The 27,046-nt window shown below is 35.0% G+C and overlaps 3 protein-coding genes and 2 pseudogenes across 3 annotated transcripts; 1 reads left to right on the top strand and 4 right to left on the bottom strand.

The window, feature by feature from the left end:
• Nucleotides 1-4,588, bottom strand: part of LOC18010181 — a 5,811-nt pseudogene extending 1,223 nt beyond the window's left edge.
• A 214-nt stretch (nt 4,589-4,802) lies between these two features.
• LOC18010146 (pentatricopeptide repeat-containing protein At1g62680, mitochondrial) lies at nt 4,803-7,757 on the bottom strand. Its single transcript, XM_006391771.2, has 2 exons — nt 5,785-7,757; nt 4,803-5,229 (listed from the first exon to the last, which is right to left on the bottom strand). The coding sequence occupies exon 1, from the start codon at nt 7,752-7,754 to the stop codon at nt 6,111-6,113; it is 1,644 nt and encodes a 547-aa protein (XP_006391833.2). The 5' UTR covers nt 7,755-7,757; the 3' UTR covers nt 4,803-5,229; nt 5,785-6,110.
• Nucleotides 7,758-8,370: 613 nt separating this feature from the next.
• Nucleotides 8,371-8,980, bottom strand: LOC112089988. Its single transcript, XM_024160883.1, has 2 exons — nt 8,876-8,980; nt 8,371-8,673 (listed from the first exon to the last, which is right to left on the bottom strand). The coding sequence occupies exons 1-2, from the start codon at nt 8,978-8,980 to the stop codon at nt 8,371-8,373; spliced, it is 408 nt and encodes a 135-aa protein (XP_024016651.1).
• A 5,520-nt stretch (nt 8,981-14,500) lies between these two features.
• LOC18009486 (NAC domain-containing protein 26) lies at nt 14,501-17,409 on the bottom strand. Its single transcript, XM_006391769.2, has 4 exons — nt 17,327-17,409; nt 16,239-16,399; nt 15,874-16,145; nt 14,501-15,286 (listed from the first exon to the last, which is right to left on the bottom strand). The coding sequence occupies exons 2-4, from the start codon at nt 16,396-16,398 to the stop codon at nt 14,501-14,503; spliced, it is 1,218 nt and encodes a 405-aa protein (XP_006391831.1). The 5' UTR covers nt 16,399; nt 17,327-17,409.
• A 5,068-nt stretch (nt 17,410-22,477) lies between these two features.
• Nucleotides 22,478-26,649, top strand: LOC112089974 (annotated as a pseudogene).
• Nucleotides 26,650-27,046: the final 397 nt, after the last annotated feature.

The following is a 27,046-nucleotide window of genomic DNA, read 5'->3' as shown; positions in this document are numbered from 1 at the left end:
TCATGCAAACCCAATGTTTTATTAATAGTTGACACACTTTTATTGTTTATGCTAAATACTCGTATACCGATCTGTCTTTTGAGCTTTGTGAAAAAAAACATTATTACGAAAATACAATTATTTTTTATATGCACGTAAACAAAAAGTATCGCGACATTATGCATAAGTCTATCACTATTTATAGTAGATTTGTTTGAATTTGGTCAACTTTGAGAGTTGGTAGATTTGTTGAACCTTAGTAGACTTGTTTTGGTAGACATGTTTTTATAGCATAGTAGACTTATTTTGTGTTGGTAGACATATTTATTGTTGGTAGACATATTTATTGTTGGTAGATTTATTATCTTTAATAATAGACTTATGAAAATATCGTTGACTTATCGTAAGTGTTTGACTTTTTTGGTAGATTTAAATAGTAATGGCGACAGATTTATTTGTAATGGTGACAGATTTATTTAGTTTGATATACAGTAAACTTATTTTGCTTGGTAAACTTATTGCTATTAATAGTAGCTTTATCAGGAGTTAGTAGACTTATTCGTATATATGGTAGACTTAAAACAGTCGTATTTTAGAAAATAATGTGGTAGATTTAATTATAAGTATGGTAGGTTTATTAAATTTTGGTAGATTTAATTATAAGTATGGTAGGTTTATTAAATTTTGGTAGATTTAATATTTGTAATTTACAATACTGGTAGACTTATGTTTGTATTTTGTTCTTACTCAATTAACCTGCACTTTGAAAAATAATCTTCAGTTTAATAGATTTATAATTATTTGGGTGATGGTAGACTTATGAAGCTGGTTTATAGTAGACATTTGACTTTTTTAAAATTTGAAAAGACATTTTTGCCCAAATTTGTTCGTAGATATTACAAAAACACTGATTGTGTCATCTTCTTCGATTAGGGTTGCAGCCGTCGAAGTGTGATACTTGAAAATTTATATTTTATGGTAGACATGTTATTTGAATAACCACTTGTAGTATACTTATTTATATTTTATAGTGAACATATTATTTGAAGTAGCATTTGTAGTAGACTTATTCACATGTTTTATAAGCAGATCAGGGTTGAAGATGCCAAACTTTTGGCTGTGCAAGTTATTGATGCAGATCAGTCAGAGGTTATTGGCACAACTTCTGCCCATGTTGTCAATTTGAAAGAAAAAACATGTACCTGCCGCCGGTTTGATCTTGATAAAATCCCTTGTGTACATGCCATAGCCGCTGAGGAAGCAAGAAAACTTCACGAATCTCCCTATACCATCCCTACTATCAAACAAATTACTTGCAACATGCTTACGTAGGAAGTGTAATGCCAAGAGATATAGCACTACCAGTGCCAGAAGAAATGGCTAACAAAAATTTTCATACTGTTTTCGTTCGCAATCCTCCAGGCAGACCAAAGAAGACACGCATTAAGAGTGCATTCGAGATCGCGACAGCGAACAAACGTCCAAGACAGATGCCTAAATGCTCTACTTGTGGTAAAAGTGGACATAATCGCATCACATGTAAAGCCTAAATTTTCTATTTTCTTGTAATAATCGGTTTGTTAGACTTGTAACACTTGCTTCATTTTTGTACTCTCTTCTAGTACTTGTATTGTCGTAGTTTTTTTTAAAAAATTATTGTCAACCTAATTGATGCAAAATATTCCAATAATTAACCGTTTTAACATTAAATATACCAAATTTTCAAAGAACCAACATCATGCCAAAAAACATCATGGTCCTTTTTAAGTCTAGTTCATCAATATGTCCTAAAAGAATCCGCCATAGAAGTCTTCCGTCGTTAGGGTTCGACATACAAAACAATAAAAGTCTACCTTCGTCAGGGTTAGACATAACAAGTCTACCGTCATAATTGTTTGACATACAAAATAAGTTTATCACTCTCAATCATTTATGGAAACTCTTCTTCTGCAGAGGTGATCTCCCAGGCGAAAATAGTGTGGATGGGTACTCCTTTGTCTTGATAGAAGAGGCCATCTCTGCATATATGTAATAAGAATTAGTCTACCACTCTTAATCAGTTACAAACAAGTCTACCACTCTCTATACAAATATGTTTACCACTCCTCAATCATTTACGAACAAGTCTACCACTCACTATACGAATATGTCTACCACTCTCAATCATTTATGAACAAGTCTACTAAATAAACTCTATCTTTACTGAACATGTCTACCACTCTCAATCATTTATGAACAAGTCTACTAAACTAAACTCTATCTTTACTGAACAAGTCTACTACTCTTTCTGCTTTTCCGACAAGTCTATTACTCTTTCTCATTTATGAACAAGTATACTAGTCTTTATGGAAACAAGTCTACTACTCATTTTATATACCAATAACAAAAACTCAGCTTACTTAACAATAAATCGACCATAATATCACCCTAACTCACCGCAGATCTTCACCCTCACCGGATTTCCTCTAACCCACCGGGAATTTCTCTAACACCTGCAAACAAAAAATTAGGATTAGATTTTACCCAACAAAAATAGCGTCGCAAGGTAATTTTCGCTGTCTAATCCTTGCTGTCGAAAACTAAAACGGCGCCGCAAGGTTTTCGCAAAGAAATTCCGGCAACTCCTCAAAAATCTGCAGCGACTCAAACCCTAAAATTCGTCGAAAAACTCTGCAGATGCTTTGAACGGTGCAGAAACTTCTGTAAACAAAGAGGAAAGAATTTAGAAGTGTCAGGAAGAAGATCTTACCGGAAAACCTTCTATCTCCGCCGGAATCTGGTCGACAAAGTTCGTTCATTCCTTTTCGCCTTCGCCGCTGCCGCTATCGTTATTTTTTTTTTCAGAAACCAACAACTCTTCAGTTTTAATTTTAACATATTTCTATTTTTATTAATATCTATTTAAAAATAAAATAATATAATTGAAAATGGCAATTCTGTAATACTGTGTATCCTCGAGGTAAAATGGACATTGACAAACTTATTAAGGATAGTCTAGTAAGGTAGACTTATCCAAGGATACACTGGCAATAAACCATGCTTAGGAGGATAGTTTCATGCATTAACTCTTAATCTTATTATTCATCAGCGACATTCTCCTCACAGCGCTCCAGTTCTTAGCCTTTGGTATTTCATGTAATCCAGCCCCTGCACGGACAATGAAATGATCCTTTTGTTTTCCAAACCCAGATGCTATCCATAAGGCCATTTCACGAACAACATCATGCATATACACTTCATATAGTGCATTACGTTCATCCTCAATCAGAAGAGATGAACGAATAAGGCTACCGATGATCTCATAACCCTTATTCGCAGCCTTTTCCATATCTTCACTTCCATCAATGATCCCTTCGCATATCCAATAATTTACCAATCCGTGTTTAGAAATCTTATGATCTTCGGGAAATAAAGCGCAGTAGAGTAAACACGACTTGACTTGCTCACCCTTTAGATTATCGTAACTATACTTCAATATTGGAAGAACTTCATCCTCAATACCAGAAAACTCAACAGCGTATGAAGCCAAAACATCAATTGCGTGCATCCATTCTTGAATCGTTCTTTTGAACGCCATGGTCTCGCCAATGACGTTAAGTGCTAGTGGTAGGCCATGACACTTTTTAGAAACTATGTTTGCGAGTTCAGGTATATCTGGATGACTTCCTAGCGTGATGTCTCCAACTTTCTTCCGGAACAAATCCAATGCATCCCTAGGAGCCAAACACTGAACTTCCATCCCAACATCAACTCCCATGCGCCCACACACTTCTTGAGAACGAGTGCTGAAAATTACTTTACATCCATTTTCTCTATTTGGGAAAGGGACTCCAATCTCCGCTAGATTCACTTTCGTCCATATGTCATCCAGTAACAACACAAACTTCTTCCTCCTCAGGATATTATGTATGTCACATGCCTTGTCGTCTTTATCTTTCTTATTCCAATCCTCGCCAGCCATGCCTAGTTTCTTTGCAACCTCTTCTTGAATCTTTTGGATATCTAAATCCTTAGATACCACAACCCAAATCACAATATCAAATGAATTCCCTTTTTGGGAAAATTTATTGTTGATTTGTGTGAGAAGTGTAGTCTTCCCTACTTCACCCATACCATACAGACCCATAATGCCTACTTCATCTTCCATGAGTCGGTTCCATGCCCTTCCAAGCACATTTTCCCGACCAACAATTAACGATTGGATAGGCCTCTCCTTGACTTCAGATGCTTGAACTTGCTCAGCAACAACTTGAAAAACTCCATTAGATTTTAAATCCTCGATCTCCCTCAATATCAAGAAAACCCTTTTTCCGTAACGAAAACTCTTCTTTAAACTTTTGGAGCAAAACCCACAAAAACACAACCTTTGAATTTCAGCTAATCTAGCACTAAGCACGCCATTGACTTGCCTTTCGATGGTCTCAACTCTAGTAAGCCATACCTGGACTTGGGCAAGCCTTCGTAGACCCTTATCCTCCTCTCTCTCCAACCTTCTTGACAAATCATCTCGCCTTGCGTTCAGTTCTGCCATGTTTTTCTCCAGAGCGGTGAGATTCTCCTCGAGATTGTGAATGTAACTCTGTTTGACACACAACCATCGAGAGACTTGATCCACCACATGATCACATGACAACGAGCAAGAGAAACAACCTCCCATCGTTGAACAGTCACCGAGAAGAGAGTCACAAAGATAAAAAGATGGGAGTACTTTGCAAGTAAGCGATCATCGTTTCGGAAGCGAAAAGTCAAAGAGCAAGACTACAATCAGAAGCATTGACTTTCTTTGCTTCTCAATAAGTGCTTTTCCGCCACTTTGTTTCCATGAATATAATATACTTTGTCAAAAAGCCAAATTTAGGCATACAATATGACTAGAATTGACCTTTGATCAAAACAGATAAGAGAAACGGAATCGATTAGGTTTTCCTTTACTTCTCAACGGTAAATTGTCAAACTACACCAGAAGGAACAAAACCAAACCAAAAGTGGAATCATTTTCTTTACTTGTAACCTCTTCTACACTTACCCGCGTATCATCCTTTTTCTTATATTTACACAAAACTTGTCATTGACTTTGTTTATTTTTCACTTTCCAACGAATAGCTAAATATGAAATAACCTCTGGCAGCGCATTTCTCCAACATTCCTTATCAGTATGAGCGTAGCAAGAAGTCATGAATTCTTGATAAGCTTGAGAAACCGGTAACCAAATACATTCCTCCGTTCCTACATTCCTTTGCTCTTCAGCACCTGCATTACGTACCAAAAGAATAGTTTGAGTACTCAAAATGTGAAAAGCACAAACCTCGAAAAGCTCAAGAAAGAACAAAGGTGGTTCACGAGTTTATGTGCACCCACAATCACACTTCCACTAGTTATGAGAAACACGTGATATAACTTCAAAACTGGAAAGTCGTAGTTACCATCCCTTTCCTATTTATCATTAGACACTAGAAGACTTGGGGGCTGATGAATAAGAATGGAGTCAAAGAAAGCATGAATCAGAGATAAGTTGCCGTGAGGAAAGTCTAATAATAAGTACGCCTTTTAGAGGATAGCTAACAACGTATTGGAGGTGATTCGTGATTTTGGGAGATTAAAGATCTTTATAAAGCCGAACAAGACTTAATATCTTCAACTTTGCATGGCAGTTTCAAACTTAACAAAACAGCCAGGACAAGTAAGGTGGTGGTAAGGAATGATTTCAAACCAACGGATTCCAAAAAGACAAGCAAAACCATGATCAAGAAATCCAAGAAACGTAACAAAACTTATATTTTGATACAATAAAGACAGAAATTTCACCTTTTGTGTCGAGATAAAAAGGAGATGATGAACCATGCTTATCAGCACTGCCGACCGAGGTGCTGCTGATGCCGGAGCACAAAAATCTTCTAGGTAATCCCTTTGAAAATGAAAAACCGTATCCAGAATCTCCAACAAGGACTGAAGAATACGTGAAGAATCCAAATGCATTTGCCATTGAATAAGAATCGACTGAACAAGGCAATCAATGCTTGGATGAAGCAATTGAGGATCTCTCCGTTCAATTTAGAGAATTACCGAGTGCCAGTGAGTGACACCACTGAAACAGAGGAATTTGCAAGACAAAACCCAACTGCAGTAACAATTTACAAGAGAGACACAACTTTGTTGCATCGCCCAGATTCTCTGTCTCCAAGTAAAGACGGTGCATAGCCACAGCTCAACATTTCTTTGATAAGTTTAGCCGATGCGGTTATGTCACCATCTCTAAGACATAGTGTACCGTCATTCAGCATAAGCCCGTCTCTTTTCATTTTTGTATACAATGAATCTACTTCACAATGTAGGCCTTTCCTACACAAGCCTGACATCATTGTAGTGTATGTTACAACATCAGGTTTTTCTCCTTTGAGGCTTAGGCTACAAAATAAACCCCAAGCGTCTTCAACCTGACCATTCTTGCACATCCCTTGGATGATGATAGTATATGTAACAATATCAAGATACATTTCTCTCTTTTGCATATCTTCAAATATCACCAATGCTTTTTCTAGCTCCCCGTTGTCACAAAGACCACCTAACAAAATGTTATAGGTCCAAATATCAGGAGACACACCAAAAGAATCCATCTGACTAAAAAAATCTTGAGCCATATCAACTTCCCCTGCTTGAAAAAACCCTTGGATAATAGTGTTGTAAGTGACTGTATTGCTGACCAATCCTCTTTGAGACATCTCGCGGAAGAGTTTCATCCCATCCTCTACTCTCTTTGACTTACAAAACCCATTTATAAGAGTGTTATAACTCACTACATCTGGGAAACAACCTTTGCTTACCATCAAATCAAACATTTCACTGGCCTCATCAATACGGTCGTGCATACAAAGCCCATTGATCAACGAACTGTAAGTGACAATATCAGGGTCGATAGACATTCGGATCATCTCCTCGTAGAGTTCTTTAGCCTCTAAAACCTTCCCATTTTTCACAAATGCATCGACCAATGCGCTGTAAGTAATCACATTAGGACTAATTTTCCTCTTGATCATATCACTCAACAGCCGAGCAGCGTCTCTCCATCTACCTGAATTACAAAGACCCTTCACGAGAGAAGTGTAGGTAACAACATTCGGTCTAATTCCTTTCCTTTCAATTCCCTTGAAAATGCTGAGAGCATCATTGGCCCGTCTGGTCTTGCACAAACTATCAATAATCGTGTTGTACGCAACAATGTCAGGTTTATATCCTATTTCCACCATTCTATGAACCAGAGATACAGCATCAGAAACCCTATCCCTACGACAGAATCCATTCACAAGAGACCCAAGCGTGACTTTATCTGGCTCAAAACCAAGCTTCAACATCTTGCCAAGAAGAGATAAAGCGAGAGAGACTTGAAAGCAGCTACAGAAACAATTAATCAGAATATTGAATGTATAGACATCATTTCGAATTCCCAAAACTTCCATCTTCTTCCCCAGAGAGATCACAACATCATACTTCTTCATCTTGACAATGGCGCTCAACAATCTATTGAAATCTACAATGGAAGGGAAGGGACGAGACTTGACCATGTCGCTGAACAAATCGATTGCATCGTCTAGCTTAATGTCACGAAGCCGATTTCTGCTCAATCTCTCTCGGAAATCAATCACGCTAGTGAAAGATCGTACCCAGCGACAGCAGAAAACGCAATGGCTAAACGAAGGAGAAGTACTTCTAGGTTTACCTTTTTCCAGAAGATTCCGGTGAAGCAACCTCTTCGCCGTCATCGCAATCGTTTTCTGCATCGTTTTCTCTTTGCTTTGTCTGATTGGGAACGAAATGTTTATTGAGACTTGCGAGAGATTTGGTAAACCGAGAATTCGAGAGGCCTAAAACCGGTTCAATTCCGGTTTAATAATTAAAATATTAAACGGAGTATTATCGACTCTAATCGCCAGTGATTTGATCACAGTCACCGTTTAAAACAAAAATTCGAGTGGTTTTCTTGGAAACTTCGATTCTTATCCCGATTTGATAAGAATATAGTTAATTTTCAATTTCTTGTAGTTTTTACTTTTTGATCCCGGTTTGGTTCTCGACTCGGTTCAGTTTCTGGTTTAATAGTTGTATTTTTCTTGGACTGTATGAGTAAGTACTTCACCAAAGGAAACAGATCAAATCTCAGAAGACAAAGATAGAACGATTACAAAGTGGAATTTATTGAGAATTTTTGGCTATAAATCATGAGATAAAAAACCTAAAAAGACAAAAGAGTGATCTACTTTCCAAATTTTTGTCTTTGATTTCAGAGAATCCACCTTCTCTTCTCCTGCAATAAAATGGCTTTTCCCCTTTAAGAACCATATAAACAAAAAAAAAAAACTAGAAACATTATAGATTCAGAAAAAACTCAGACTCATCTCAGTCTTTCATCTGTCTTGAAACGTGGTTCCTCTGTTTCCACATATTAGCAGCGAGTCCCGAAACAATAACTCTCTTTAAGGTATTCACGACATCTGACTCACCTTCCATGGTTGACTTATGTAAACACAATCTTCTCTTCTTTTCACTGCTCGTCTTTCTCACAGTTGTTGAGCATTCAAGATTTTCCTTCTCTAGATGATCTCTGACACCTTCATTAGATGATTCAAGAACTGGTTCGTCTTTAACAACATCATTTGAGTAATCCTTCACCAGTTCTCTTCTCTTGATGATCTTTAACACCTAAGTTATGATATTTAACACCTAAGTTAGAATCAACTGATTCGTCCTTTGCAACATCGATTCCAGAATTTTAGGTCTCGAAATGATTTGAATCAGTCTTGGAGAAGTCTCTATGAACCTGCACGGTTCTCCTTTTAGCATTTACAAAAGCCACAATTGTTCAAAATGTTTTTACAAGTAACTAATAGAATCTGATTCTTACCTTAAACTTGCATTGCATCAGAGCATTGGATATCTGTCCTGGAAAAACACCACAACCCGCTGGAAAATCCCGAACAGCCGTCAAAAATCTTTTCTTGTGAATCATTGTCCAAATCAAAACCTTAAAACACCCATCAGTTTCACAGAGTTATAACAAGTCCAAGCTCCACAAAAAGAGAAACCAACTTTTAGTCTAAGAAACAATTATAGACTTTGTAATGAAATCCAAAAACTTTAATAACTAAACCAATTACAAGATCGTGAATTTAGAAATGAAAAACCCCATAAACAGTTTTTTTTTTTTTTAGAATCCCTAACAAAATTGCATCGCTAATAAACAATGCGAATTGAACCAGCGGCTTAATAAAGTGTTATGAGACGAATCAATGAAATTTACGAATCAATGAAATTTACTTCACCTACAATTTAATTCGAAGAATACAAAAATGATTATTACCAATGGAGATCAAAAGAGAAAGAGAGAATGTACTTGAGATATTGAGAAGCTAAGGAAGCAAGCAAGTGAAGTGAAAGTAGTGAAAGTACATTAAAACCTCTATAAATTAATACTCTATAAATTAATACTCTATAAACTAATAATCACTATAAAATAATAAATTTTGTCAGTCCCAAGTCGGGCCAATGTAAAAATTCATCAAATTCGATAAAGTAATAAGATAATCATTTTTTTTGAAACCCCTATATAAATATATGGTCCCAACAAAAATATAAATTAATAATTGTATAAATTTATGCAAATATATGTAATATACTATACTAAAATATGACTAATAGTATTTGTTTTTACTTAAAGTTAAAATTTCATTGGTGTTCATCTTTTACCTTATTGCATATCTATCTTTTGTTGTTGTTTTTCGATATACATTCAAATTTGTGAAGATTTTTTGATGTGATAATTGATTTTCTTACACATAAATGTTTACAAATGTATTGTAGTATTGTCTTCAGTTTCATTTTTTTGATAATAGCCACGGTTTGTTATAAATTTTGAACTTGTAAACATGTATATTTTTAATACATAAATTAATATGTTATTAAAAACTATTTTATTATAATAAATATGTTTATTAATCATAATTTTTAATAAGATATTTGCTTAAATTATTAAATACAATATTATTCAAAAAACAATTTTAGAAGATTATAAGCAAAAAACAGATTATCTCTATAAATTAATAATTATTAATTTATAGATAAATTAATATCACAATAAATTAATAAAATTGCATGGTCCCAACATTATTAATTTATAGAGACTTTATTGTATATGTGTATATATTGTGTCCAAATTCTACTTTATATGCTTTGTTAAGCCCATCTTTAGCATAATTTAAAAGCCCATTAAATAATATTATTTTATTGTCGATTAATTCAACTTTTTATTTATCTATTATATTAAAACAGAATCACTTTTAGACCTTGGATCCAAACATTCCTAAAGTTTTTTTTAAAATATTTAATTTCATATTTATATTTAATTTTGAAAATTAGTTATTAATTTAGATATTTTCAGATTTTCTTAAATATAGGTTATCTTTAATTTAAATTACAAATTATTCATAATTTATAATAATTAAATTTAATTACAAAAATCTGTATTCAATTTAATTTAAAATTCAAAAAATTCAAAAAAAATTATAATTAAATTTTATTACAAAATTTATAATTTTGAATTTAAATAATATTTTCATAATAGTGCATAGTAAACAAATATCTTATTGTATTTTATCATAATCAATCAGTCTAAAATATCAAATATTTAAGATTAGTAAATATTTAAATTATATAAAAATATAAAGGAACTGATTAAGGTTATATATTTATACTAAAGATCTATGAGTTATTTTATTAAAACATGTAAGATATTAAGATGATTTTAGCCAATTAAACTAACAGGTTAGCCAATTTATAGATATATACATTTTTTATAATAGCACAAATAGTAAATAAATATCTTATTATATTTTATCATAACCAATTGGTCTAAATATTTAATATTAGTAAATATTTATATTATACAATAATATGATGGAGCAGGTTAAGGTTATGTAATTATAATTATAGTCTTATACGGATTATTTTGTCAAAACATGTAAGATATTAAAAAAAAAATTAAAAGCAACTAAACGGACGAATTAGCAAATTTATAAATATATAGATTATTTATGTGTAAATCTAAATTTACATAATAAAAAAGTTTATAATTAATATTAGATTAATGTATGCTTAATTAACTCATATTCTTATTTTACTAATATACAAATCTATTCTATTTAAAATTAAAACATGATAAAAAAAAATTTTTGATTTAAAAAAATAACAAAAACAAATTATATCTAAAAAATAAATATAACTTATATTAGATATAAAAGATAAAAAATTCTCGTGCAGATGCACTGGGTTAGAATCTAGTTAATCTTTTAATCTTTAACCAGAAAGATTCCTCTTGATTTTTTTTGAGCAAAAAAAGATTTCCCTTTGTTATCAGATTTCATGATACAAAGTAGGGTCTCTTGTAGATAGTAGAAAATCAAATGAAAGAATCTCCAAAAAGAAATGAACCCATTTTGTTTCCTTAAATATAAATCAAACTAAAGAATCTCCAAAAACATAAATAATAGACCTATTAAATCGTTCAATTATATATATCTTCCATAATAACATTAATATCCGAACCAAATACATTACACTATATCAGTTGGAACCGCTACAACACCTCTTGAAGCTAAAGCAAACTCTCTTCTTATAGCTATTCAACAAGTTTGGAGTGTGAGATTAGTTTATCATATTTTGAAGAAGATTTGAAAAATCTCATATAATTTTCCTATGGAAAGTTTGCAAACGTTAATGTTGAAAATATTTGCGGTGATATCTCTTGCTGAAGTAATAAGTTCAAAAAGTATCTCTTTCAACATACGTACAAAGCGATCAAACAATGTTCATATTCATCAAAAATCGTACACACTTCAGTGGCTGTCTAACTTTTGATACTGATAATTAATGTTCAAAAGGTTGTAAACTATTTTGGCCAACGAGAAAACTATTGACATCTTGTAATTTGTCATTTTGTGGCGTAAACGTACACTCCTATATAAGAAAAACATTAATGATGACACGTCACATGGTTTTGTCTCATGTAATGCTCCCTAAATATGAGTAATGTTATTCAGATAAAAGTCTAATTAATTGTTAATGCAGTAAATTCAATGTTATCCGATGCTTTCTTTTGGACCGGGACCGTGTCGTGTGTCAATCCGAAAGAGCACGCCCAAATCATGATGTTCCTTCACAAAATTAAAATGAAATTGAAGTTATTAATTGCTGACATTTATGATGTAATTTTAATGATATGTAATGGTTATTGGAGAAAAATATTATGGTGTTTTTTTTAATAAAAGAAAAACTTCAGCATATAGTCAAAATAAGATAACTAATTCCCAAAAAGGAGATACATGTGAGTGAAATCCGAGATACAAAAGTTGTTTGTCTCTCCTGACTGGAAATACATGTGAGTGAAATCCGAGATAAAGTTTACATATATAGTTTGAGGGGTTTGAATCCAACAACACATGTATCCCAAATTGCCCTGGAGGCTGAACATAAGATCCTTCAAATCGTGTTTAACAATTAACATATTGTCTTCAATTAGCAAAAAAAAATAAAAAAAAATAACATATTGTCTTTTTTGGAGCTAATGACTCTGAGAAAAATAACATCATCGGTTTTGTATTGTCTTTTCTGCCTCCCTTATAATTCTAAAATCCCTAACGACAAAGCATGCTTATGCAATTATATTTATAGGACAAAAAATCTGTAATATTGTCCCCTTAAAATTTTTTCAAATTTGGTCACTTTTGGACATAAATACCCTTTTATAAGATTTCGAAAATTAAAAAAAAAATAGTTTTACAGTCTAAAAAATTTTGGAAAAATCAAAAAGGGAATTACGAATACTTTCTGAAATAGAATATATTTTTTGAAAAATTTTAAACATTTGTTTTACAAATATTTTCCAAATTAGTAGAAAGTGCATTCTATAAATCTATAAATTATAGAATAGGCTTTCTACTATTTCATTAGTTTTCTACTAAAAATATAGAATTAGTTTTCTACATTTCTTCTATGTTCTACAAAGCTGTGAAATCGTATTCTATAAATTTATCATTGTTCTACAATTTAGTAGAATTATATTTCTATAGTTCATTCTTTGTTCTACATCTTAGTAGAATTAGATTTATACGGAAACTCTTTGTTCTACAAACTTAGTAGAATCTCATTTCTACGGAAACCCTTTATTCTACAATTATAGAATACCTATTCTACAATTCAGTTAAATGAATTTCCGAAAATCTAGGAGCAGATCTAGGAGAATATATTATTTTCCTTTTCATAATATTTAATTTCCTAATTAATTTTTGAAATATTTTTTTTTCAATTTAGAGAATTCTGTCACCATTTTTTTTCTTCCCCTCCTCAATTTAGCGTTTTTTCTCCTCCTTCAACCTACAAACTTTCACGTTTTCTTCATAACTTAGAGGAGGACGGCTGTTCGCCGGAACTTACCGAAGATAGAGAAGAAGTTCCGGTGAAGGAGGAAAGAGAAGTTCTCTGAACTTTTTTCTTTTACGATGAAGGAGATGGGTGGTAGGAGGCGGCTTCTACAATGTAAGAGTAATTTTTTTTTTTTACTTTTAAGAATTTAATTTTATTGTTAAATTTGAATTAAAAGGGTAGAAGAGGTTAAAATATTTGTAGAAGTCTTAGGGGGACAAATTATTTTATATAAGTATTAAGGGGACAATAGTAGTGTTTTTTTGTCCTATATTTTTAATTCTTTCTATTTTTTTTATCTTCCTTTTTTCTCACGGCTTGTATCTCTCTCTACATTGATCTTCTTAAAGCCATCTTTACTTCTCCTTCACACTCCTTCATAAATATACATAATATCTCTGGGTTTTACATACTAACTCTTGAAGCTTCTTCTTTAACCACAAAAAAAAAAACTCTTCAAGCTTCTTGTAAGTAGTTTCTCATCAACACAGCTCAAATGTGTAAGTCAATCCCAATCAAACTTAGATAATAACTTTATGATTTTTTGGGTATATGTCATCCGGATATATATGAATGAGTTATTCTATGTTACTGTATGTATTATATGTAAGTTTTAAACATGTCTTGCTCTATTAGGTTTTTTTTTTCTTTGAACATTTTCTTGCGTTAGTATAATGTTGCAAAAGTGCTCTACTACGTTCTACTGCGCTTTATTTCATAAGGAAATGTGATGGTAATTTCGAATAAATTGAAAGAACTTAACTAGTCTCTATAAATTGGTTTGTAATGTAGATGTAGATGTAACTAATAAATATCAAAACATATAGCATATATATATATATATATAGTTCAATAAGAATCATCAAGAGCAAATACCATACTTTTTTGGTTTTTATTATGTACAAAACCTCCATAAATCCGGGAAATAACTCCATGTTTTTCCCCTTTCATCTCAATTATAAATCTGTTTCCACCATCATCGTCTACACAGTACTAATGTGCATGCATATTTTATAAATATTTATCTTGCATCTTCTTCACTTTGATCAGAGATTCAGAGATCAATCTGACAACTCGAAGAAGTAGAAGCAGCATGAGAATTTGTATACTCTTCTCCCATTTCAACAACCCCTTCCGAATCATCCTCCAAAAAATTCATTCCTTCATCTTCCATTTTATAAGCATTGTTTCTCGCCTCGATCTTGGTGTTATTATCATGAGTAGAAGCAGAAGCCATGGCTGCAACCTCCACGTTGCTTAACTGTGAAGCAACGAACTTATCAAGAACTCTCCAGTCCGTAGTCACTTGTTCCACTCCTTGATCGTAATAAAGAGAGCAAAAACTTTGATTATTCCCTTGTTGCAGTTGTTCCTCATGAGAGAGATTTGATGCTTGCTGCAAGTTACCAATATTTCTTGTGTTATTACCGTTGTTGCTTGATCCATAAGGTATAGAGTTGCATATACTGTTAGGGCTTTTAAGCTGGGGAAGCTGGAGGAACATAGATTCATGAAGATGATGATTTTGTTGTTGATGTTGTAACATATGGTTGTAATGTAGCTCGAGCTCTTGCTTGCATTGCAGGTTAGAACTGTTGCTTAGTGCATAAGCTGAAGACGCATTGAGGCCATAAGGCAATGGCTGCTGGTAATGATGTCTATTACAATGATTATTATGATTTGGAAGAATCCGCCGTGGAGAGTTGGAATCGAGATCCGAGACCATGAAAGATAGCTGGTCATCGTACCAATGTGATGGCGAAGAATCGTAATCTCCCATTTTCCTCACTGTCGCCGCCAATCTCTTCTTGAAAACCCTACACACCACCCATCCTTCTTCCTACACAAATATAGCAATTAAACAAGATCTCATTAACAATTAATATGCACACACTTTTCCACCATTATATTTGTTTTTTCTTTGAATAAGTATATAATATTGATCCGGACATGTGACAGATTTATAATTAGAATGTTTCAAATCCAACTTCAATGTAACGTTTCTCTCTAAAAACAAACTGAAACATGTAAACAAAAGTTTGGGTTCAATCAATTTTACATATAAATTAACCAAAACAATTACTGAGTACAGAAGATATAAATTCAAATTCGGATATTGTGACAACAGTCAAGTTTAGAGTATTAACATCATATGTAAGCTATGTGTACCATTAGTAAACATATTTGGACCAGAAATAAACAATGGTTCTCTCATTTTTGATGGCTTGAGTCAAATTGGTAATAGCATGTAAACTATACATGTTTATTAAAGTTTAATAATGTACGTTGGATATATTGTATCGAACATAGAAGTTCTGTGTCTTAATGTAAATAAATTATACTCAATTTTGTAGGAAATTTTTCTTAACTTTCTTATACAAGTTAATTATATATGAGTTAAAGATGTGTTTGGATCAATATATATACCTGAGGGGTTCCGTTTTCATTTGTTTCTAAACGATATTCATGCATGATCCAGTCCGATTTCTGTCCATTTGGGGCTCTTCCTTTGTAAAACACAAGTGTCTTCCTCATACCGACAAGACTATGTCTTAAATATATAGCCTTGTCTCTTCCCGTGGCTTTCCAGAATCCTGCTTTTGTTGCTCTATTGGTTCGAGTTCCTGTGGGGTACTTCTTGTCTTTATGGCTAAAGAAGTACCATTCACTTTGCTCTTCGTTTCCTATTTTGCATAACTCTGTATTTTCACAAAGAAAAAACCATAATCGCAAGCGTTTCTATTATTATAAAAGGATCACTAAAGAGAAATGGTAGGATTTTCTGGCGAGACCTTGAAGATCCCATGGCTCAATCTTGTAAAGATCAACGTCCTTGATGATATCGATTTCTATTCTCTTTGATGCAACTTTTTTCCTTAGGTAGTAGTCTACAAGTTCTTCATCAGTTGGATGAAATCTGAAGCCAGGAGGTACATGTGAAACCGAATCCATCCTGCGTATGATATGAAAACATTGAATGTTAAATTGTTGGATCATGAAAGTAAAATATAAGAATTGATATAGATACGTATTAGTATATGATCTAGTGCAGTGATTGATCGTTTCATTTAACTTTTCTAGAAACTAATTAGGTTTATCTCTCGGGCTAATATACATATGGTAAACAATTTTAATTCAAACATACATGCACTAATACCTATACAAATTTTATATATCAACTTAGAAATTCATATGTATATTATTTCCTAGCTAACTAATTTTTGATTAGAAGCTTGTACCTTTATATTTCGTTGAAAAAAAACCTTTTATGCATCTTAAGAGAAATGGAAAATAGAAATAGCCGATTAAGCCCATTAAATTGGTTATAGATTCATGGCACTCTTGAAGATGGAATAGGGATAAATAAAATAATTAGTAGTTTCCTATAATAGGGTGAAAAAGCTCTCCCATGTTATTAATCTTGCAATGATAGTTTATATATGCTATATGCTAAAGTACTGATAGTATCAGCAGACAAAGTTGAGGCCACGAAGAAAAAAAAAAAAGAGGAGAAATATCTCTAGGATGATCAACCTATAAGAGATTAATATATTATCTAAATTATCAATAAAAAAATATTAGAAGAAATCATCTGCTTTCATGGATTTATGATTTTGGGTATACTCTGAAACATAGCCTATGAGTCTCTTGATTTTGCTTAGCTTGTAATATCAGCAACACTGAGTAGGATGAGAGGACAATATATGATGATGATCATCAAAATCATGATAATAATTCAAAAAGGTAACAAGCTTCAAGAAGAAGAAAAATGGTAAATATCTGTCGAAATATCTAACTAGAAAAAACGCAAAAACATAGAGATAATTAAAGAGAGGACCAAATATGAAGTATAAACCTCAAATGAAGTTAGGTTCTATACCTCAACAAACTCGAAAAAGGTCGATTCAACTCAAACCCTACATAAAGCTCTGGAATTGAGTTATTTATATGTGACTGGATTGGATTCTACTGAATCTTCCTCTTGTACTTGCAAAGATCGAACACTTCATGACATACACTATAGAGTTAAAGCTAGAGAGAGGTAGAGAGAGATAAAGAAGGAGAGAGATAACCCTAAAAGAGATGTTACGCAAATGGAAAAGATTTGACAGTTATCATCGGAAATAGCCACCGGAAAGAGATCGGATCCCAAGAAATATTATGAAAGAGAGAGAGGATGGAAAAGAGAAAGAGAGACTGAGAGAGAGGTTGGGAAAAGAGAAAGAGATTAGGGTTAAATAAAGATATATCAGATGATGATGAATTAAGAAGAAGGAAAGAGAAAGAGAGAGAAGACACAAGCAAAAGTACACAAGCGTGTCCTAATAATATATACTACTTTATCTCTCTCCATGTCCTTCTCAATCATAGTCTCTCTAGCTATGTCTTATAACCCCGAGTGAGATACTTAATTTGATGCAAAAGCTTCGGGACAAATGAGAGGCGGATAATGGGGGCTCAAGAGAGAGAGAGAGAGAGAGAGAGAGAGAGAGAGAGAGAGAGAGAGAGAGAGAGAGAGAGGGCAACCTCCATTGCCACCCACCAGCTCTTGATGGAGACCGTCTAAAGTTTTACGACAAAAAAAACTATTTCCTGACGAACATTAACTCATTTTCATACCAACACAAGATATTTTTGTGATAATCCCGTTCCAACTAGTCTAGAGTTATCATCTTGGCCGAGACTCGAGAGTTCATGTATCATATATTGATCAAATAAAATGACCGGAAATTGTAAGTTCAGCTGGTTTCTACTATATACTGAATACAATTTGTATGCAATGTTTGAGTTGTAAGAAAAAAAAATGCGGACAACAATGGATACTGTATTTGCATTTTTTTTTCTTTCAAAATATGAATTTCTTCACATCTAAGAAATATCGAGCTACATTTCCCAAACGCGCATGAGCCATTTGGTTAGAATTTAGAAAACCCAAGAGTAAAAAATTGGGGTTCGAATGGGTAACAATAAAAAACACAAATACAATACTCCATTTTGGTGTGGTAACAAAAAAAAAAATCTTAAAATGATAAGATATAATTTTAAGAGATGATAGTATGATAGTATCGTAAGAGATTACAATTGATGAAATTCTAACCATTTGAATAGTGCATGCATGCGATAAAAAGAATTAAAGGTTATATAAATATAGTTTTTAATAACTTATTTTTATCTTTTTAAAACTACAAAGTAGCATGCCGTAAGGCTTGATATTTCAAATGTTTCGAATTAACAAACTTATCTCTATTGCCTGTCTTTTTTGTTTTGAGTAACTTACTGCCGCGGGATAAACAAAACTCTCATGGCGTCGAGTAACTTTTTTTCTAAAGACTTCAAAAGTCTTATTTTTTTGTTAAAACAAAAGTTACTTGAGAATATGTATGTGTTACATATGAAATGTATTCATTTGTATTCATATAATCATTTCGAACAAAAGTAACTGTTGAGACATACCTTAATCATTAATTGTCAAAGTGCGTGTATCTTCTTGAAGACTATCCTGTTAAATATGTCCAATGAAATTAATATACTCCACTTTTTATAAGGTAATTATTGCACGCTATAAAATATTAAATATTTATTGTATATGCACACTTTCTCTTTGGACATTTTCAATCCTTTGGCAAATTCAAAGTATGTGACTTTACCTTAAAATTCGAAGTATAGATACGTATAGACTTATATCCGCTTCCGTTTTGGTTCTATTCATTTGATATACAAACTTGAGAACGATTGCTCGATTAAAATCTACTAAAGGGATCGATCAATCCTAATACAGACGACGCATATAAAGTAGAGTAGTTCTGTGGTTAGGTTTCAAATGGATTTATAATTGCTATTTTAAAATTGTTAGAAGGGTAATTATTCGTTGGGTTTTATTCATTTATTTTTGATCTTAATTCTAGAATTTGGTAGCTCTCATGATCTTAGGTTAATTAAAGTCAAGGGTTGGTTTTTTTTTTAAGATCTTAATTCTAGAATCTTTCATAATCTTAGCTTAGCTTAATTTTGTATTTCACCTCAGAAATAATAGTACCGTACAAAAAATGTTGATCTTAAAAAAATATATTCTAAATGATAAGGAAAAAGAGTCAATATCGAATATAGAAAATATTTCTATTGAAAAAAGGTATTCTCGATTTTCTTTTTTGAATTGTCATTTATTTTGACTATCTTCAAGCCCAACAATTTCATTTTTCTGTAACAGGTTTATAGCCGCCCCCCCCCCCCCCCCCCCCAAAAAAAAATGGATAAATCCCCAAAGTTTTTTACTCCGGCCAAAAAACCAGGTTGCTTAAGAGAGGGGGAACTTTTAAATAAAAAAATCCCGGGGTCCAGGCCCTTTTACCCCCCTAACCTGGTTTAAAATTTAGAATATTTATAAAACGCGTATCCGAATGCAAAGTTTCGTGTGATTAGTCTTTAGACTTAAACAATCTTTGGAATGTCTACTATAAAAACGGTTTTTACAGCTCAGAGAAGAGCCGTGTCAAGCAGAATAAAGCCGAACCGATCAGAATCAGGTTGGAGTTTGAACTTTGAACCAGTAATAGTGGAAATCGGGCCTCACCAAAGAAATGTGCTGACATGGCAATTAACGGTCCTGCGTGAGATAGGCTACGATCATTAATCTTACAATTTTGCAGTTGCATGCCGTTTGGGTCATGTTGGTCCCGTACCGTTTTTCCGTTTTCTTTTGCTTTTTTAAACAACCTTTTCTATTTTTTAATATTCTTGGATCTCAAATTTAAAAATAGATATCAGTTTCTTTTTTACAAAATAGCAGATTTTTATAATTTTTGTTTTATAAGGTGAATAAAAAAATTTTAACTTGCTCTCAGTTCTCTTTAACCAAAAAACAAACTTTCATCTAGGAAAAATTGTAAGAAAATTCTCACATAATTGAACCAGTGTTACCTAAAATTCAAACCAAATCTGATATTTATTGAAATTTCACTTTCTTATAATGATGCAAACAAAAACAAAAATTTAATGCGGCATTAAATTACAACAAAAATAATCGTTTTAATTATCATTAGTTAAACCTTGTGTTCCACATTTTCTTTAAAATAAAATATAAGTATAAAGCATTCAACGACGCCTTCAATATTAGTTTAGGAGACTTAATTTTGATGCTAGGAAATCCACAAAACTCATGTGAAGTTACACTGTTTCAAAAAATGTTGATAGCTAGTTCTTTGTTTATATAATATTGGGTTAACTTGTATTTGACTGTTCTCAAATAATCATATTTAGTGAATTTAATGGAATAAATAGTTTGTGTTAAAATCTCATATTTTAACACAAAAGTACAAATTTATTGGCTATAAATTGATTGACCTATGTTTTTGATATGCTATTTTAAGTTCCATCAAGTTTTCAAAGTGTTAACCCAGTGGTTAGTGGGGTGGTTCTCACTTATGGGAAAAAAATTTCTGTTGATTTAGGTCAAAGATCGACTTTTCTCATATATGGAATTATATCACATTAAAGCTTTGGCCACGTGGAATGTAACTGGGCGGCCTCATGTCCCACCAGAGGATTAGTCAGATGCCTTCGGGCCTCGGATTCTCGGGTGCTAATAAAAAAGGTTTTCAAAGTGAAATTTGTAATGGCTTGAAAAAAAAAATGAATATGACGGTGTTGGTGGTGTGGTGTGGTATGGTGATGAAGTTGACCAAAGTCTTTCCATGGCCAGAGATTCCAAAATCAAAGTTTGAGATGGTTTTTTCAAATGATGTTTACAATTTTTTTTTTTTGGGTCTAGAAAAAGCGATTAAAGGTTGCTAGTTTTTTAAATGTTTGTAATTGCATTTTTTACGTTTCAAATGACATCTATCTCAATGTATGGAACTGATATAAGTTGATTTTTTTTTCCTAATTACTCTATGATTGGGTGAAAATTGAAAGTTCAACTTTAACTCTCTTCTCAGTGGATAAAATATGTTGGTAACTAATTAACTAACAAACCAACTAACAAGATATTTAGATTATATATAGTACAGCTTTAGGTAAGTTCATCAAAATTCGGATGGTTCTGCGGCTGAGGTTAGGGACTTTAGGGCAAAGGTTTGTTTTCTGCTAAATTCAAAGCAACAATACAGCGATAGTTGGAAAATGGGCATTTTGATGTTTTGTTTTTAATCAATTGGTGTGTTGTTGGAACGAAGCATAGAAGTGAAGCATAAGTAAAGTCTGAGATCCTAAAAAGTGTCATTTTTGGTCCCACCTTGTCTCTTGTCAATTACAAAATTGACATTGGCATTGAATTATTACTACTTATTCGACACTTATGCTAATATATATTGGACGACTGTGTATAAAGAATATACTCATGTAATGGCAAGAAATGCTAGAAGCACTCTTCAAAATTGTAACCTGGAACTTGAACATGTAACTTTGATTCGTGAAATATTTTGACCAAAAAAGAGAACATATGCAGAAATCTTAATGTAAAGAGCCGGAGAACGACGAAGTGCGGAGTATGTTTGGCAACGAATCTGTTCCGACAGACTGGGAGGATAGAGTGGATGCAACGGCGGAGAATACAGAGCTGACGGAGGAAGACATGCGGATCTTGGACGAATGCTTGATGATGACTGAAGAAGCAATGGAGGAGGACGATCTATTGGGCGAAGACTTAGCAGCTGAGGAATTTGCGGTGAGCTTGGAGCATACAATTTCTGATGTTGTGGTGCCAATCTCTCACTCGCCTGCAGTGACCCCTGCCATTTCTCCATCCCCAACCAGCAAAAGGGTGAGATCTCCTGATCAGTCTCTCGCAAGGAAGAACCAACGCTCTTCACCTCACGCCCGACATGAGAAAATGCAGGATAAGAAGAAAAAGATTCCAAGGAGCCCCAAGGTGAATGCTGCTGTGTCAAAGAAGCTTAAACCGTATCAGAGTAAGAGTCCTCCGAAGAAGCGTTCTGGGGGGAATGCAGCTCCATCGACATCTTCAACAGCTGCGCATCAGGCTCGCAATGCCCGCAGGGTGGCGACACCAAACCCCGTACCTGTTATCATCCCAAAAGCTAAGATCACCGACGACAACAAGAAGAAAGACGGTTTGGAGGATTCCCGAGCTCCTCCCAAACCACCCAAATGAGGATTCTTGCATGGAATTGTCAAGGGGCGGGAGCTGAGCTTACTACTCGTCGACTGGAGGAACTATGTAATAGATATTCTCCAGGTTTTATGTTTTTATCAGAGGCTAAGAACAATCACTTTTTTCTGCAAAATATGCAAGTTAATCTAGGATTTGATAGCCTCCTTACTGTTGACCCATTAGGGAATAGTGGAGGTCTTGCTCTCTTTTATTCTAAGGATTTTCCGGTTAAGATTTTACATCAGGATGATCGTTTGTTTGATGTTGAGACAATTATTGATGGTAATCGAGTTTGTATGTCTTTTGTTTATGGTGACCCCGTTGTGAAAAACCGAGAATACGTATGGGAACGTTTATCCCGAATTGGCATTTCCTGAAATGAGCCTTGGTTCATCATCGGCGACTTTAATGAGATTACTGGTAATCATGAAAAAAGTGGTGGCAAAAAACGTTCAGAAGCCACCTTTCTTCCGTTTAGGGCAATGATTCAGAATTGCGGAATGATTGAATTTCCCTTTCAAGGAAACCCTCTCTCTTGGGTTGGAAGGAGAAGAAATGGTGTCATTAGATGCAGATTGGATAGAGCCTTAGGCAATGAAGATTGGCACAACATTTTTTCCCATACAAATGTGGAGTACTTGAAGATGTGGGGTTCAGATCATAGACCAATGATCGCATATATTGGTAATTCTCCACCAATCCATTATAAGAGATTCATGTTCGACAAACGATGGATTGGTAAACCCGGTCTAGAAGACTCCGTGAAACAAGGGTGGGGAGAACCTTTGGCACGAGTACATGGCTCCTTTGTATGTCGCATTAGAAAATGTAGACAAGATATTTCGGTGTGGAAGAAAGGATTAATCACGAACTCCCAGAAGCTCATTGAGCACCTACAAAACGAGCTAGACAATGCGGCAGAGGATGATAATGTCTCCTTGGAGGACCTTTTGGCTATTAAGAAGCGTTTATGTGAAGCATACCGCGAGGAAGAGTTATACTGGCAACAAAAAAGTAGAGCGCTTTGGCTAAGAGATGGTGACAAAAATACAAAATTTTTTCATGCCACTACTAAGCAGAGGAGAGCTAGGAATAGGATTCTTGGACTTCTAAACCCAGAAGGGGTATGGGTGGATAATGAGAAGGGCGTCGAGTCAATCGCTATTGACTATTTCGATTCGCTATTCACCTCCTCGGCACTGAGAGACCCAGCGGCGGTATTAAAAGACATCCCCGTAAAGATCGACGCAGCAATGAACGAGAGGTTGACACGGGAGGTATCGGAGGAAGAGGTAAAACGGGCTCTATTCTCCTTGAATCCAGGGAAAGCCCCTGGCCCTGATGGGTTTACAGCCCTCTTCTTCCAGAAGTTCTGGGAAATGATCAAGGCTGACCTTGTGCAGTTGATAAAAGACTTCCAAGACTCGGGATCGTTCGCTGAACACCTTAACGAGACAAATATTTGTCTTATCCCTAAAGGTGACCGGCCCCGAGAGATATCTGGTTTTAGGCCAATAAGTCTATGTAATGTTGGCTATAAGATTATTTCGAAGGTCTTGAGCTTGCGTCTGAAGAAACTACTTCCGGAACTGATTTCCGAGACCCAATCAGCCTTTGTAGCAGGAAGATTAATTACAGATAACATCCTTATTGCACAAGAGAACTTTCATGCACTTAGGTCGAATCCCGCATGTAGGAAGAGGTTTATGGCTATTAAGACCGATATGAGTAAGGCATACGACCGCGTTGAATGGTCTTTCCTCAAATCGTTGATGGAGAAGATGGGGTTTGATGATCGGTGGATTGGATGGATCATGTACTGTATCACCTCTGTGAAATACAGAGTTTTAATCAACGGTAGGCCAAGGGGGAGCATTACTCCATCACGTGGGATTAGGCAAGGGGACCCGATCTCACCTTACCTCTTCATCCTCTGCACGGAAGCCTTGATTTCTCAGCTCCGGGCAGCCGAAGCGGAGGAAAAAATCCATGGTATAAGGATTGCTCGTGCAAGCCCTCCTACTTCGCACCTCCCATTTGCGGATGAAAGCCTTTTTTTCTGTAAGGCAGATATTGCTCAGAGCAGAGAAATTATCGAGATTATCCGCCTTTACGGCGAGGCTTCGGGGCAGCAAATCAACCTTGCGAAATCGTCCATCATGTTTGGACACGATGTTCCCACCCTTATGAGACAAGCTATAAAAGAAACCCTTGGTATTTCTCAGGAAGGGGGAATGGGCACATACTTAGGTCTCCCGGAAAATATCCAAGGCTCTAAAGCTCAAGTCTTCGCTTTCGTTCGAGATAGACTACAAAACCGGGTTAACTCCTGGTCTTCTAAACTACTTTCGAAGGGTGGCAAAGAGATTATGATTAAATCCCAGGCTCAAGCGATCCCGACATATGTAATGTCGTGCTTCCTCCTCCCAAAGGCCTTATGCTGTAAGTTAAAGAGCGCAATTGCCAATTTCTGGTAGAGTTCTAAGAGTGAGAGTAGAGGAGTCCATTGGACGGCATGGGATTCCCTATGCGACCAAATGAAGGATGGCGGCCTCGGATTCAGGACTATCGAAGATTTCAACATTGCGCTGCTTGCTAAACAGCTTTGGAGACTCTTGAGATTCCCAGATTCCCTCTTATGTCGCGTTTTAAAGGGGAGATATTTTAGATATTGTAATCCTCTTGAAGTAAGCGCATCGAATCGGCCGTCGTACGGATGGCGTAGCATAATGGCGGCAAAACCTCTTCTTACATCGGGCATTCGGAAGATCATAGGATCCGGTTTTGACACTTGCGTGTGGTCCGAACTTTGGATTCCTGACATCCCTGCAAGACCCCCGAAGGGACTCCATGAGGATCGGGATCCGCTCCTCTACGTCAACACCTTAATTGATTTTGAAACAAAACGGTGGAAGCTTGATCGCCTTCAAGAGCTTTTCCCCCCCGAGGAGATTACCCTCATCTTAGGATTGCGTCCGAGCCAAGTTTTCTCGAGAGATGGTTATAGTTGGATTTTTACAAAATCCGGTAACTATACCGTCAAGTCTGGATATTGGAATGCGAGAGCCTTATCTCGTTTGTCATGTGACCTCCCTGTTCAGGGTCCAAATACTTTGGTTCTAAAGGCACAGGCATGGAAACTGAAAACTACACGCAAGATCAAACATTTTGTGTGGCAGTGTGTGAATGGCAGTGTTCTCACTTGCCAACGCTTATTCTCTCGACATATAGGAAGTGATAAAGGATTTCCGAGATGTGGGGCGGAGGAGGAGACGATTAACCATGTGCTCTTCGAGTGCTCACCGGCGAAACAAGTTTGGGCTCTCTCGGTGATCCCATCCGCTCCAAATCTTTTTCCCACATTCTCCATTTTTGGTAACCTTGATTATCTATTTTGGAGAGCACTAGCGTCAGGCTTAGACGAGGTACATCTCAGGATTTTTCCTTGGATCTTATGGTTCTTGTGGAAAGCAAGAAACAAAAAGGTTTTTGAGAATGTGGACGAGCAACCGCCAGACATTTTAGATCATGCAAAGGCAGAGGAAGAAGCTTGGAGATTGGCCAATGAGGAGGAAAGCGGGACGTCCAGTCCAGGTCCGACTCCAACGCCAACAAACACATCCACTTCCGAGATGTCAGGCTGCTTTATCGACGGTTCATGGTTGGACTCTGCGGGCATTAGTGGACTCGGTTGGATTGTCGTTGCCAACCGAAATATCAGTCTTGTGGGTCTACGCGGAATAGATCGAAGCTTATCTCCCCTGCACGCGGAACTGGATTCTCTTTTATGGGCCATGAAATGCGTTCTCTCTTCACATGTTATTAGTGAAGTCTTTTATACAGATTGCCTGGACTTAATTTCCATGACAGCGAACCCCTCGGATTGGCCTACATTTGCAGCTGAGCTTGAAGACTTTAGGTCCTTATCTTCATGTTTTAGTTCATTTCGTTTAGCTCATATCCCCCGGTCTTGTAATGTCCGTGCTGACCTGTTAGCAAAAGCCGCTAGGGCACGAGGAGTAAGGTTTTCCCATGTAAGCGTTGCGGCTCCAGCCTGGCTATCCCTCGAGGAGAGTCGTTTGCCGCAAACGTAATAAAATGGTGTATTTGTTGTCAAAAAAAAAAAAATGCAGAAATCTTAATGTTGGCTAATTGTAAATAGTAAACGTAAAGTTTTTTTGAGTTCCTATTGGCCACCAACCATAAAGTTTTTTTTTTGTTTTGTAACAAAGCCAACCGTAAGTTCAATTCATGGAATATATAACTGTAAAACATTTAGAATTTGTTTATTTAGTTAAAGCAATATATATACTCTCTAATTTGGCCTTTCATTTTAAACCAACAAAAAAAAGTAAATACTTTTTGATCGTAATTATTAGTGGTGATAATTTTCTCTAATATTTTTTGCTTCCATATTATTTTCCACTTAAAATCTAAACTTATGCATTAATTATGCATTATAGTTTTTAAATAATGTCAAAATACTTTTCA

The sequence above is a fragment of the Eutrema salsugineum genome, unplaced genomic scaffold (genome assembly GCF_000478725.1).
Source record: "Eutrema salsugineum unplaced genomic scaffold, Eutsalg1_0 scaffold_8, whole genome shotgun sequence".
Classification (NCBI taxonomy): Eukaryota; Viridiplantae; Streptophyta; class Magnoliopsida; order Brassicales; family Brassicaceae; genus Eutrema; species Eutrema salsugineum.
Note: the sequence above shows the minus strand (reverse complement) of the source record. Positions and strands in the feature narration are given on the sequence as shown.

Bases quoted from the DNA above. Each gene is read 5' to 3' on its own strand.
- LOC112089988 (XM_024160883.1), bottom strand. From the start codon at position 8,980: ATGATTCACAAGAAAAGATTTTTGACGGCTGTTCGGGATTTTCCAGCG. The intron at 8,674-8,875 runs GTAAGAATCAGA...ATCATAACTTAG, and splicing joins TGATGCAATGCAAGTTTAAG to GTGTTAAAGATCATCAAGAG.
- LOC18009486 (XM_006391769.2), bottom strand. From the start codon at position 16,398: ATGGATTCGGTTTCACATGTACCTCCTGGCTTCAGATTTCATCCAACT. The intron at 16,146-16,238 runs GTCTCGCCAGAA...GTGAAAATACAG, and splicing joins TGAGCCATGGGATCTTCAAG to AGTTATGCAAAATAGGAAAC. The intron at 15,287-15,873 runs GTATATATATTG...ATATTTGTGTAG, and splicing joins ATGAAAACGGAACCCCTCAG to GAAGAAGGATGGGTGGTGTG.
- LOC18010146 (XM_006391771.2), bottom strand. From the start codon at position 7,754: ATGCAGAAAACGATTGCGATGACGGCGAAGAGGTTGCTTCACCGGAAT.